Genomic DNA, 15,414 nt, shown 5'->3' with positions numbered 1-15,414 from the left:
GGAGGTCATTATACTAAGTGAAAAAAATAAATATAAAGTTACTCTCTTTCTTATATTTAATATTTTAGATATATCAATTTGTGATTTAATGGGTATTTGTAAAACTCTTGCAGCACAAAGAATATGCAATCACTATAATTTTATTTAATGCAGCATAACCATACAGATCTGTTGGCCAACTGTATTACAGTTATACACTGTTTGGCTAGAACTAACCATTTTAAAAAAAAGTCCAAATCATTTTATTTTATCAATTAAAAATCAAAGAATAATTTTGTTTATATATTTAAATAGGAATATCGTCTATCAAAAAGAGTATTCTGTAATAATAAATCAGTTCAAAATGCTTTAAACTCTCCTTATTGCAACAAATCAAAGCATGGCTGCTGTTATGACCAAGCTTCAATATTTTATAAGTCTTAACAGCTTTTCACTACACATTTTAAAACATCTGGAACACTGTATATATCAGATGATCTGGTACTTTGTATAATAAATTATGAATAATATATTACATGAATCTATTGATTCAGCTACATACCTTTTATATCCCAGTTTTCTAATGGATTTATTTTAAAACAATTTTTAAGTTTTATAGCTAAACCATTTTTATACTTGCTCCCTTTTGAGCATTAGAATTACTTAGAAAATAAAAATTCCAAATGACAATCTAAAGTAAGCAGATCTTTGGAGTCCTAATATGCTGGGAGGAGGAGAACCTTTGAGCAAGTGTATTCTTTGAATTGAAAACTCAGTGTTATCAAAAACAGAAGCAGGACAGGTCTTTAGAGCACGTTGCCATGGAACATAATTCCTTTAAGGACTACAAACCAAAGAACGGCCATTTTGGCATAATAGTCCTATTTCTTAAGATTATTTTGTTGTATTCATCAAGATGTATTACAAACCCTACCAATTTGGGGACAATGCACTGCCTTTTCAAATGCATTCATACTGGATCTTAGAATCAACTCCATTTTTGCAACTAATTAGTTACACTGACAAACTTTTAAGAATAGGGCTATACAATTTTAGAAAATGTCACCACTCTCTTTGTAAATTAATGATATGTTCCCCATTGCACAATAATAGGTGGTTATCAGCCTTTCCTCTTCATCCTGTCTCAGTCATTTAGCTAAATCTACCCTGAGTTCTCCAGAGAAATTCATGGCCTGTCACCCTACTCACTAGTATCAAGATGCATGGATATTTTAGCAGTCCCTTAATTTTCACATCACTAAGCAACTCTTATAAGTTTAAAAGAAAGGACAAATTTCACCCGAACATTCAGACAAGTATCCTACTACAAAAGTCAGTTTTCCTTCTATTATTCCAGCTTCCATTCATTTATACTAAAGAAATACACAGCCTGAGACCTAAAGTATTGCACCTTCACATTATTAAATGTAACATGCAGAACATTATATTATTATGCTGCACATGGCCAAGAAATTTTAGTATTCACGGGATTATGGTAATTAAGTCTTCCTTCACTTTGGGTGATGTGACACTTGCTTGACTATAATGTCACTCCACTTAAAGTCTGTGTAAACAACATTATCTTAGTCACTCTGCATTACATTTCCAACTGTGAGCAAAATTACTAGGTCAAAGTGGACAAAATCTAAGTAATCCCTAGGAAACATCATGTAAATAACTTGCTCAAGGTTCAAATTGGATTCTCAATCAGCAAAAAGGAATACTTTCTATACTCATATTATAGTATTATCTAGATGCCATCTGTGGCAAAGTACCTGGGTCTTCTTGGAGACAGTGAAAACAGCAAAAATGTCCATGATTTTGATGGTTTTAGATGAAGGATAAATGTTGTTTGCTAAAGCTTCGTTCAGGCTAACAAAAGTGTAGGTACTCAAAATAAGGAGTACTATATAAAACAACTGTAAATGGTTTTGTAAATTAAGATCCATTAACATCTTAGATACAAATGGTGATTTTTAGAAACATAGATGATAAAAGCAATACAACAATGCTTACATCTCCTTCTTTTCTGTTTTCTTTTTTTTTTTATAAATACCCAGCAACCACATTTTTTTAAATGTACAGTAGTCATTTCTCAGTCATTTCTTAGCCACTTAGTACATTATGTCCAAGAAGTGCTGTCTTGAAAATGTTCTAACCTATAGAAACTACCTTAAAGGCTTTGGGATATCTTATATTTTAAATGATTTATTTAGTGCTTATTTAAAATGTTAGAATGCCTGATTAAATCTCCACATAAGTAGGATCTGGTAAAAAAAAAAAAAAAATCTAGATTCACTTGGCACAAGTTTCTCTTCACTGAAGTAGTGAAGTGATACAATAAGCAAAATAGTGATTTTTAAAACAGAGTGCCAATTAGCAAAAAGAGCCATGGAAATTCTTAAATATGTGTGTGCCTCGCTGTCAGTTCACAAGTATATCAAAGTGGGTAAAACCGTCAAAAGCAACTTATGTGGAATTCTCTAGGCCTATTGTCACAATTGAACAATGAAGTATACATATGTGAACTGTATTAATCTGGAGATCATCTGAACAAAGTGTGTGAACCACAATTTTCTTGCATTTTCTGATGTTGAAACTCTGTAGGAGGTCAATTCACTTTCCAGAAATGCTATAGTCAAAAAGTTTTCCCAGGGCTACTCATAGAAAGAGAAGCCCCTAAAAATGTCTTCATCACAAGAGATTAACTGATTTCTATTTCATTTGTTAGAATTTCCACCTTCCATAGAAGAAGCTTCATTGAAAACATAACAGTGTTCAATGTCTTCATGGATAAATAGTTTTCTTTCAAAGTCATTAAAAGTAATAGGTATTCTGTACAAGAGATAGGATATACTTGTGTGTGTGTGAATGTATGAATGTATTTGAGTGTATTTGTGCGATATATTATAATTATGGGAGTTTAAATAAAATAATTTTCAACTGACTTCCTATTATACTCTAATCTCTTACAATATTAGATAAGTTTCTAACTGAATGTTCTTTCTAGTGCACATTGAAGCTAAGAAAACCTGTAAGCTCTGTGTTAAAGCTCAGGGTAAAGATCCTGATTTTTCTAATCAAAAGTCTCTGCAAATACAATATCCAATTACTCTTATCATTCAAAAAGAAATACAGAATATACAGAATAGTCAAGATGAATCCTCCCTATTTTTAAAGTAGTACCATAAACATAATGCTGTAATCAAATCTTAAGTGAGCTGAAAATGCTCAATATTCTCTTCTCTGAATCTGAAATGTGCATAAAAAAGATCTTGAAAAGAAACACAAATCCATAACAGTGGTTGGGTTTTCATAGCATTTCAACATTTCAACATTTTGTAATGTGAGGCTTCGGAGTGGGGAACATTGAAGATGAATTCAAGATGGTGTGTTGCCACTGTCTAGTGTTTCTAATACTGAGATCCTGCTCCCATCTTATATTCCACTTCCCACCACTAATTGTCCTTGAAGTATGGGAAACACAAAGATAAATAGGAAATTGTATGATCTTAACTAAGCCAGAAGGTGTTGCAACAGTTTTCACAAGTTGAGAAAAAACTCAATTTTGTCTCCATTTTGTACACAATAAGTAAATTATAGATTCATGGAAAGGGGAAGATATGTGCCATAGATCAAAGGTTATAGTATGTTCTGAGAGGTGGCTTAGTCCAAAATCCTAATTTTACAGTTGCAGCAACTGAGGTCCCAACCCACAGAGTTATTTTCAGTGTTGTTTAAGTTCATGGGCTTCTGAAATTTTTCCAGAGCTCTTCCTGCACTACTATTTCATTTCCAATGAGGCTTTATGGGAAAGTGCCTTATAACCTAGAAAATACTAATTTTAAATAGTATCCTTATGATTATCTAAACTACATATATTTCAAAATGAACAACAATGACATCCATAGTACCAGTAAACATTGTTATGTGTGCTAAGTGATGAGAACCAATCTTTCAATTCTATGTATAATCATGAAAGAGCATCAATAAAAATACTAATATTTTTATTCAAATAAATTATTTGTTAAAAATAACTTGTACACTGGCAAGAATGTGGGAAAACTGGAGCACTTGTATAATGCTAGTGGGAGTGTAAATCAGAAGAGCTCTAGCGAGCAATTTGGAATAACCATTAAAGTTGAAGATGTGCGTAGCCCACAACTTGACAATTTCACTTCTAGGTTTATACTCCAGAAAAACTCTCTCACATGGGTAGAAGAAAACATGATGTCTATTACAGCACTGTTTGTAACAACAACAAAAATGAAAACAACCTAAATGTCTATCAATATAATAAAGAATTATCAAACTGTGTATTCATACACTGAAATAATAGAGTGGACAATTAAAAAATAGCCCAGCCGATGTGGCTCAGTGGTTGAGTGTCGACCCATACACTAAGAGGTCACCGGTTTGATTCCCGGTTAGGGCATATGCCCAGGTTGTGGTTCCAATCCCCAGTGGGGGGCATGCAGGAGGCGGCCAATCAATGTTCTCTCTCATCAATGTTTCTATCTCTCTCTCCCTCTCCTTTCCTCTCTCTCTAAAATCAATAAAAAATTATTTTTCAAATAAATGAACTAGATATACATGTATCAACCTAGATAAACCTCCAAAATGTAATGTGAAAATAAATTTTAAAAGATAATAGAGCTTCAAACATTTAGGTACACTTTTACAAACATAAAAATTAATACTGCATATTTATACATATAATAATAAACACAGCAATGATACACACCAATTTTCCGATAGTAGTTACCTCTAGTGGAGGGTGAGTAGAAAGGAAATTATTGTTAGTCATATCATTAATGCTTTACAGATACATCTTTTGTGTTTGTGCCATGGAACAAATGTAGCAAAATGTAGACCTGGTTATAGGTCCACAGCTGTCTCTCATTATTTTCAGCTTTTTCTACTTGAACTACATTAAAATTAATCTTGCTAATTTATTACACAATAGAAATAATGTTACCAAATTGATTTTAAAATAGAAATTCCATTTTTCAAAAAGTCAAAATTTATATATATATTTTTTTTCATATATATTCATATATATTACACATATATATTTATATATATTATCTATGTATTTTTAATAGGATGTTTAGGTAATAAGTATGATTCCAGTTGTCAGGTTATAAAAATATATTGGTCCAAAGTATATGAGCTTTGAAATCAGACTGCCTTGATTCAAATGCTGGCTCTGGTATCTGTAGGCTGCATGGCCTTAGATAAGTCACTTAACGTTCTCTGTGTCTCAGTATCATCATCTGTAAAACAAGGATCACAATAACAATACCTACATTGTAGAGCTGTTATGATGATTAGATGAACTAATACATGAAAAATCACGTGGAATATCATATTTGAAAAATGTTAGCAATTATAATGTTCTGACAAAAATAGTACTAGCTGTTCATCAAAATGTATCCTGAATTGTGTTATTTATATGTCTATACTGGTCAAATGCATCAAATAATCACTCATTTTTAAAATTCTCTCCTCGGAGGATTAACTGATTAACTAAGAACCTCCAGTTATTAGAATTTTCAGGGAATAGTTTAATTTATTAGCATATTTAAATACAGTTTACCCATGTTACACAACAGATTACTTGTGGTCAGAACTATCTGATAAACTAGAAAGGGAAACACTGTCTACTCCAATTTTATTCAAGTAAATACCAGCTGTTTTTCACATTGTCATATGTGTTGACCAGTTGTCTGACAATTTGCCATCTTTCATATGTGTTTCTGTTCAATCTAGACGTAGAATAATGTGTCAACAAATGTGGGTGGGCATTTTTTTTTGTTAATTTGAGATCTGAGATTGTGCATTTTTTCCTTTCTCTTTCTCTCTCTTTTTTTTTAGTCTTTGATAAGTTTCTCATCAGAAATGACAATGTTAACTTACCATTCTGACTAAGGATTTATGGTGCAGATCATACAGGTCATTAAAGCACATTTAGCAGTGGGGTGTTTTTCTTTTCTTTTTTCTTTTTTCCTAGAGAGATTGGAATTTAATTGTTTCCTTTCTAGACAAATATGCTTTTGGATTGCCAGTGATGAAAGGAGCATACATATGTCAAAAGCATTGTCCCACAGTGGGATTATGTGCTAAGGTCCAGGGCAGGACAGACAAACAAGCAGTCTCAGATCAGTCAGTTACCTCTTAATAAACTCTCAGATGACCAAATTTTGTTTTATCTTTGCCAATGCCCATCAAAAGTTCAAATGAACTTTTGTTGTGTTAACTTCTTACATTTCTCGTATTTCTCATCTTAACCATTTGTAAAAATAAAGGAATTTCACTAGATAAAACTGGAAATGTGTTTAAAGGCAAGCCAACTTAAAATAAAACAATCCATGCTATATGCATGGCTTTCTTCCTAGTAGATCACCATTAATTGGGCTTTAAATAGAAGCCTGCCCTGGCAGTTTTGCTCAGCGGTCCAGAGAGACCCGGGTTTGGTTCCCGCTAAGGGCACGTACCTCGTACCTCGGTTGCAGTTTGTCCTGGCCCTGGTTGGTCGTGTGGGTGGCAACCACTCGATGTGTCCCTTTCACGTGGATGTTTCTCTCTTTCTCTCTCTTCCTCTCTCCCTCCCACTCTATCTGAACAAAAAATGGAAAAAATGTCCTTGGGTGAGGATAAAAAAAAAAAAAAATAGAAGCCTTATTTATGCTATGCCACAGAACCTCCACTTAAATATTCTTTTGGACATGGCAGTAATGATTTTTCATACTATGCTCTGTTGATGACTATGAAAGTTACTTTTCAAACCACATTAAGGGAAAACTTCGCTATTTCCATGTAGTAATAAAAAAAAAAAAATCACACACTGCATAATCACTATTTTGAGTACCAGGACAATTATTTACAAGCACCCCATTCATAGTTTATTTACTTTATATGAATTTTCCATCATCAAGGTCTTCAGGTGCATTTATAACATACTGGGATTTTTTTTTTTCCATTACAGTATCTAGAGGATTTACAATTTAAAGCCGAATTAGCAAACTGACAGCCCATGGGCTAGATCCAGACCACAGATGGGTTGTGTTTTGCCTGTATAATGTTGCTTCTATTTTATTTATTTATTTTGCTTTTTATTGAGTTAGTTACCAACAGTTAAGAATTAGGTGAATTTCACATAAAAATCTGTTTTCCTGGCTTCTCTTAAAGTCAGATCTTAACACTGGGCCTGCATTCCCACATGGTAGCAATCAGCGAAGCTGAATAATAGGTGCCACCTTTGGAAAGAATGGATGCTGTCAAATTAGCAGAGTCCCCGCCTCTCTCACGCTTATGCTCTTTCTTTTACCTTATGAGCCTGGCCTCAGTGGGCATTCGAGTTTGTGACACTCCTGTTTCTCTGTGCTTCCTGGGAATGAATAGGTACATATACTTTCAAAAACATTTCGTGCTTTTCCTGAGGTTACAGTAAATGTAAAAGCTCATTACATATACATGTACAAATGGAATGTGTTACGATTAATCCATAAATAAATAGATACATTTATAAACTATTGTTCTGCTTAATTAAAGTGAAGGTTAACATTAATCGGTGAGACATTTCACTCAGTAAATAAAAATAAAATGAAAGTCAATTTCAATGCCTGAATTCAATTTCATTCATAGAAAGGAAAAACAAAACAAAACAAAACAAAAAAACAACAATTACTTTTTATATCCCAAATCTAAAACTCAAAACTCAATCCATTTAAAGTTTCTCAGTTAAAAATCCTTCATGAATGAAATCTAGTGGGTTTCGGTCTCCTCAGCATTGAAGTCACAGTCTAACAGAAAAGTATGGCACTTAAGGAGGCACATCCACTGCTTCAGGTCACTTGGGTATTATTCAGTGTGCATGATATTTAAGAGGAATATTTAATATAGAATATATCACAGATATTAGAAACACCGCCATAGTGATTTTCATTTTCTATGTTGAACACCCAGGATAAATCATATAGAATGGTCCCAATCTCCCCCAGAGCCCAGAATGAAGGGGAAAAGTCAACAAATGGTGATTTAACCTGAGAAGGGTGTGTGGAAGAGAAGAGGCAGCACTATCAATATCCAAACCTACTTTGGTATCATGGATTGCTTTCCTTCTCCTTTGCCTCTCTGAGCAACTGCCCAGTTTTTCCCCATTACAACCTAAAAGGTATAAGGCCTGAAGCAATAGGGTATCTCTGATTGCAATTTAACTGAAATTATCATAGATATTTTAGGAAGTTTCAAGCGTACATCTTCTTAGATTTCCAAATATTTAAAGAATGTATTTCCCCAAGAATAATAATTTCAAATACTTTAGAACTATGAGCATGCCTCCAAAATAGATCTATGCCTAATGCTTAGGACAAGTCCAAAAGATGAGAAGAACTGTGTTTTTTTCTTCCCCAAATTATTGCTGTAGCACACTTAATAGCCTGTGCTGCCCTGCAAAAGTGAATGTACCTTCCTAAGCATTTCAGAGCCATGGGAAGGGGCAGGTGAATTACTTCCCATTATTTTACACAAGTGTCCATATTTTTATGTCAGTGACTCTCACTCACCCCCCCCCCCATCAAATCTGCAGCCTTTCTCTGACTTCTGCTTTAATTCCCAGGGAAGGAGTTGCTCCTTGCGGCTGGAAATCACTTCCCCACTGCATGGTTCTGGGACCTACGCCCAGTTAATAGACACAAATGGTCACTAACTGCCAATACTGAAATCACCAGGACCCCAATTAACTAGAACCCTCAAATGGGTAGACAGGATCTAATTAGCTATTTGGATTTCTCATTTTATTATTAACAAACAATTAAGTAAAAGTCAACATTTGCTGCTGAAATTTTTAAATGGCTCTACTTTCCTACCTTAGTATAGTACAGGTAACAAAATTATTGAAGTTGGGCTTATTCTGTACAGGCTCCAGGACATTCCCAGGAAGTGGATTTTTAAAAAATAAATACATAAATACCTGTTAACAGCTTGTTTTCTTGTCATTTGCCTCTTCCTTCTAAAAGGAGAGTATAGCAAAAAATAAATAAATAAAACTGGTTAATTGAGAATTCTGGTTAGTTAGCTTCCAATTAATCAAGGCTTTATTATATTTCACAAAAAAAAATCTTCTGAAATTCTGCAGAGGTTTTAGATTGGTGACACACAATGGAACAGCAGCGGGGAAGAGCACAAAGAAGGCAGGAAAGCCTGGACCGCTATTAGACAGTATTTTAAATATATGGATAATGTTATTACATTTCTGGTCTAATCCCCATTGAATAAAGAATAATGTGAAATGGGAGGTGGTTTAGGGCTTTTCTATATATGAAGGCAAGGAAATAAAGTTATAGATTTCTGTTGAAGAAAATGGCCTCGGGTCGTAACAATTCCAAAAGAGATTCAGCAATATCGTCTTTTCCCTTTATCTCAAGAGCCTTCTTCCCATCCCATTGGGTATTCCAATACTTTTTAGGGAAAAGTCCCCTTCCAGTTATTTTTTAAAATGTTTTATTTGGCCAACAGGATGATGAGAGTAAGCTATGCCTTAATTTCCTAAACATGGAGCCATTAACCACTCAGCTGACTCTATACTTATTTCTGTAGAAATACTGAACTATCTTACATCTTTCCCCAAAGGGTTACACATGCACACATGTGCACACACACACGCACAAGCATACGGTCATACACACATCCATACAAAATAAGTTAAGCACATACAAAAGAAATCGGTAAAAACCTCATATAATTAGCTTAGTTAACAAAACAGCCATTCTTTCCAGTAGAATGTTTCCCAGCATTCCCAAGCCCTTTAATGAAGAACAGTGAAATGTCAAATGCCATGCTAAAAAAAATTCTGAGGACTGTAACTTGGCTTTTTTGAGCCTTAGTGTACTTATTAGTACAGAAACAGAAACCTCACTATAATGCCCAGTACAAATATAGGTGGGTGGTTCATCACCCCTTTAAAACTTTATAATCATTTCTTTTAATAGCCATTTTGTTAAAAGTCTCCTTTCAGGTTTTTGTTGTTGTTTGTTCATGCTTAAAGGTCTGTAGAAAGATTTCTAACTAAACTGCAAATGCAAACATATATTTAGGGCTGCCGGGGAAAGCAGATGAGTTTTTATTTCACCTCCTTTTGCATTCTGTCACTTGACTGACAGAACTCTTTGGTTTTCCTTTATAGTTCACTCACCCAACCTGGTTTGAAATGACACTTTCTTAAAGAATATACTCATACATACCAAGTCAACGTTTGTCCATACTTTGTTATGCAATGGGCAATATCACCAGACTTTTTTTTCCCTTTTTACCAAAGATCCCCCTCTTTTTTTTTTACCTATAAAACTTTCGAAACTCAAGAGAACTATTTTGGCTGTCCCCATATGTATATAATTATACTAAGTTCAAAAAAAAAAAAAAAACCATTTAAGTCTTCTATTGTCTAAACTTCAGAGATTATTTAAGTTTAGGACTTCAAAATTACCAAGTACTGAAACGTTCTTCCTAGTATTATCCAATACATATATGTGTCCATGAGTTAACTGTTCTTTTATTAAGGATTTAAAACTTTCTTAGGAGTTTGCCTTGACTTTGAAAACTTTCATTTGTCTTGTCAAATGTAAGAATGTAGTTTGTAATACTGTTTACAACTCTCGGGCTTTGGGGACTACACCTTAAGTCCACATACTTTATTTTGACATTCAAAATAAAATGTGATTTCTACTCTTCTGAATTTGTTCCTTTTGTGATATCAACTAATTTATTTTAGATTTCCTTACACTTTGCCAAATAATCAACACTTTGGAAAATTTTATTGAACAAGCAGATGCTACAAGTTTCCTGGAGTTGGCCTAAAATGTTTCATATCCCCTCTAATTCCACTTTGTCTCCTGAAATTACATTTTGATGCCTCTCCCCAATTTTAAGTCTAGATATAAAATTAAAGTGATGAACAAAGGACCCAAAATTTACTAAAAATTATTTTTGTGGCTGAAATAAACATATAACCATTTGACAAGACATTCTTACAAAACCAGTGACAAAAAGGGGCTACACATATTCAAGAATAGTCGGTTAGATACTATACACAAAATACCATGACAACCAATAGACCAATCACCAACAGAGGTCCTACAAGAAATGGTGGTAAGTAGTCAGGGTCTCTACTCAGCTCACCAACTTCAATAATCATCATTGCTATACTGTATTAGGACGCTAGTTATCCTTACTGTAGGGATACGCTCCGCCAACATACAAGATATGCCTGGAAGGTGATTCTGCTCTGGCTGAGACCCAAGAACTTAGCCAGAGCAGGCTATATTTTGAATTAATCAAGATCATTTTTACCCTGTACCACACTGATAATAAATTTTCATACTTAGATTCTTTTAACTTGTAGTGTGTAAATGCAAGGCCACGACGTTAATGGCCATGGTTGCTACCCAGCATGCCCTTCTCTGAATGAAGTAAGTTTAGTGGAAGAATCAGAGATATATGGGATTTTTATATTTGAAACCTCAATTGAGTCCATAAAATCACATTTAACAATAGAAAAACAGCATTCAGACCACATGACAAGAAAAAACAAAATATCAGACTAAGGAGTCCAGTTAAGTCACAGATTCATTGGGTTTAAGTATTTTAATCCCTTTGAAGGTAAATAAAAAATTCAATGTCACTTATTTATGATCTCACTTATTTATGGAATCTAATGAACAACATAAGCTGTCAATCAAAACAGATCCAGAGTCATGGAAGTAGGGAACAGACTGGCAAACCTTAGATGGAAGGGGGTGGGAGAGTGGGAAAAGATAAACCAAAGAACTCATATGCATATAGGCACAACCAATGGACACAGACATTAGGTGGGGAAAGCAGGAGGGGGGTGGGAGAAGGAAGGAGGGGGTCAGTGGGGGAAAAGGAGGGGACATCTGTAATACTTTAAACAATAAAAAACTCAGTATCAAATATCATGTAGTAAGTCCTGCCTCTGATCTGAAGGTAACTAAATAGAGTGCTACTTTCATTAATTCTTCATGCAGGAGAAATTATTTAAAACAGAGCGTTTTAAAGATACAGTCCACCTTTGAGATGACCTATTCCAGTGGATTTCAAACTGACTCTAAAGAACTTTAGTAAAGGGCTGGTAGGTGGTAAAAGAAAAGACAGGAGGGAGCCATTCTTTTTCATCCCTTTAATCAGTGAAGCTGTTCTTTTTCCCATGTGATGTATTGAGTGTTGAGACTGTTCTAGTTTACAAGCAACCACCACCACCATTTATCAAATGAGAAAAGTAGCCCCTGAGATGTTCAATTTTTTGGCCAAGGTTAGTGTTCAGAAGTCTCCTGACTCCTAATTCATACCATTGCCCCTGAATTTGTCACCATGCTTTCTCTACTGCATATTAGGGACCACTGTTAGAACCATCCCCCAAAGAATGTCATATTTGTTTTATCCTCATGGAAACACAATAATGTCAATAGACATGCTACACATTTAGAAAGTGGAACACACAAGGCAAGATCCATGGCTCCCTTGATCTCTAGGCCAGTGCTCTGTGTACATAACACTGCTTGATTTTTTTAAAAAATTATTAAAATATAGTCAGCATAAAATAGTATATTAGTTTCAGGTGTGCAACATAGTGATTCAACATTTAAATGCCTTGCGTCGTGATCTCTTAAAGCAGAGGCTACAACTCGCAAATTAGGCCTACCAAATATAGTTTAGTCTGCCCAAAACTTTGAAAATCTGGATATTTTACATAAAATCAAGATTTCTAGTAGATTCTCTAAAAAAAGGAATATCTGAAAACTCTGGTCCCACATATTTACTGACTCAGCACAACTTGAAGCAGAGAAGCACGTCTTCTACCCATAGACAAGGGATGTACTCTTCAGTTTCCTACAGGTCCCATAATTTACTATGATCTTACACATGACCCTGTAAATGAATTTATGTTATCTCCTTGGATCCAGTAGAAATTTGAGTTTCATGGCCATTATTTTAAATTGGTGGCTATAATTTACTCAAACATTAGTCAATGTACCCCAAACAAAGTCTAAAAGTGCTAGATTGTTTATCTACCTGAAAAGTCACATGCACTTTCTTTAATGAGGAAAGACAAGCCTTTGACCCTTGTGGTAGATGCCATGTTACTATTTTTTTCACCTACAGAAAAGCATATAAAGCATATTGTGTTAGATGAAAATAGATTTAATAAAAAATAAACTCTGGTTATACTCAGAGAAACATTGTCATTCAATCCACATAGAGCAATGAATTTAAGACACCAAAAGGTCAATAAAATGTTTCCTATGCCTTGAGATATGTAAAAATTGTGAAATGATTGTACACCTTAAACATATACAATTTTCATTTTTCTATTGTACTTCAATACTGTTTCTTATGCTTTGAAATTAGAGTAAACTGTTAACCTGGCATATACTGTCATATTTCAGGGACTACTAAACTAGACTTTAGTTGTTCCCTATACAGACAAGATCTATTAATCATGAAATTTGTTTCTCTGCTCCAATACAATAAACAAAGAGTTGATTTGGGAACACATTTAATAAATATATAAGACATAAGTCAAACAATGTCCTGTCCTCCTCCAACTTTACCAGTAAACAGGTGTTAGTAAAACTGTTTTAGGTTCTTTTTAGAGGCTGTATTAAATCATGCTAACTGTTGCATTTGCATTGTTGGAGCTTTTCGGGAGCTTTTCCTACTCTTAGCTAATAACTTAATTCATTTAATATGTCAACTTTTGCTCAAAAGCAGCTGTTAGGAATCCTGCAAGTTCTTTGACAAGCCCTGTATGTAAAAAGGAACTGAAAATATCTTTCATTACAAAACCATAAAAACAAAGGCCAGGATACTTTAGGTCTATTTAAGTTTTCAGAGGAATCCAAACAAACTATTGATCACTTAAGTCTTCAAAAGCCTGATCTTCTAATTCAAGGCCCAAACAATTCAAACTATCATTTTCTTCCTTTTGGAAATGCATTTTTTTTGGGGGGGGGGATACAAAAACTTTGCTTATATTAAATATCTGCTTCATCTGAAAGACTTGGGTGCATAAGCTTGATTCTTTTAAAAGTCAGGGAGATTTAAAGTCAGAGTCCAGAGAAAAACGAAAATGAAAATTAAATATGGCATGGGGTGATTGAAGAGATAAATGAGGCTATGGCAATTTTTAAACTTGTTTGTAAAAGAGGGGTTTAAGTTTATACATATATATTTAACAGAGGTTGCCAATATAAACTTAAAGAATGCAAGACTATACCAATTATCTCTGACAGATGATCCTTTATACAAACAGTATTTTGTCAGTCCAGTCTGAGGAGACTCAGTGGGTTCAATGCTATTTCTCATATGTCCTCCAATAACAAAGAATCTCAGAGATAGGAGTATAGTTCACAGCATCAAATGCATTTTTCAAGGAAATGATCATACAAAATTAAAATAACTTGTTCTTATCACAATACAATAGTTTTTTTTTTCAGTATGTCCAATATGAATATAGGTCTTATCAAGGATGAGGTCAATTAAATACCTTTAGTCATACAATCACTGTATCTCAAGCATTTTTTTTCAATAATATTCTTCCACATATTCAAACTCAGTAAATATCAGACACATACATAAACTATGATCATTAGATAACCTACCTGAAATCATTTATATTCTTTAAAGCTTAAGTATTAAAATATCATAAAACCTTCATAAAATTTAAATCACTTAATGCCATGGGTATCTTTGGCCACAATGCTTCTGTTGGGAATGTTTCTCCTGAACAGTCTTTCTATCCATGTTTTTAGGTTTCGCCAAAGACACCCTGAGTTATCCTTGGAATCTTATTCTTTGATCTGTATGGGATGTGGGGGCGGGGTCTAGCTAGCCTTTTTAAAGGGATTTTTTTTAAAACACTTATCGCACTTGTTATATTTCAAATCTTCCATTGATGATGATGTCTCGCTGATATATGTTCAGAATGACTCACAGATACCACTCAGAAAATGCACCAGATCAAATGAAACATTTATGGTAGACATACATTAAAGCCCTTGAGACAATGGGCACAATCACTGCTTTATCAGCTTTTAGTTATCTTTGGGTTTGATGGTTTGATATCACACTCAAACGACTGTAAATTGGCCTACTTCCTAAACAGTATGCTGCCTATGTAGAGAACTTAATGGCAGCCTCCAATTCTGAACGACTGAGTAAAACTGCATTTCCTTCATAACATTTATATCGATATGTGAATATTTATCTATTTACTTGTTTTAGATCTATCTCCCCTCCAAAATTGCAATCTCCATGAAAGAATAGGTTGAGGTTTCTTGTTCACTGTTTCACTCCAAAACCTAACAGAGGTGGCACACAGTAGGTGTTCAGTGAGTATTTGTCAAATGAATTGAACAT

The 15,414-nt window shown here is 34.1% G+C and overlaps 1 protein-coding gene across 2 annotated transcripts in view; it reads right to left on the bottom strand.

Moving 5' to 3' along the window:
• Nucleotides 1–15,414, bottom strand: part of DACH2 (dachshund family transcription factor 2) — a 563,669-nt gene that overhangs the window by 390,314 nt on the left and 157,941 nt on the right. Inside the window, exon 2 of one of the 2 annotated variants that reach the window (XM_036271612.1) lies at nucleotides 8,954–8,992. The exons of the other annotated variant lie outside the window; for it this stretch is intronic. Within the exon in view, the coding sequence (XP_036127505.1) occupies nucleotides 8,954–8,992 (39 nt within the window). The remainder of the gene's footprint in view (nucleotides 1–8,953; nucleotides 8,993–15,414) is intronic. 2 annotated transcript variants of the gene reach the window in all.

Source organism: Molossus molossus, unplaced genomic scaffold, assembly GCF_014108415.1.
Source record: "Molossus molossus isolate mMolMol1 unplaced genomic scaffold, mMolMol1.p scaffold_m16_p_2, whole genome shotgun sequence".
Taxonomy (NCBI): Eukaryota; Metazoa; Chordata; class Mammalia; order Chiroptera; family Molossidae; genus Molossus; species Molossus molossus.
Note: the sequence above shows the minus strand (reverse complement) of the source record. Positions and strands in the feature narration are given on the sequence as shown.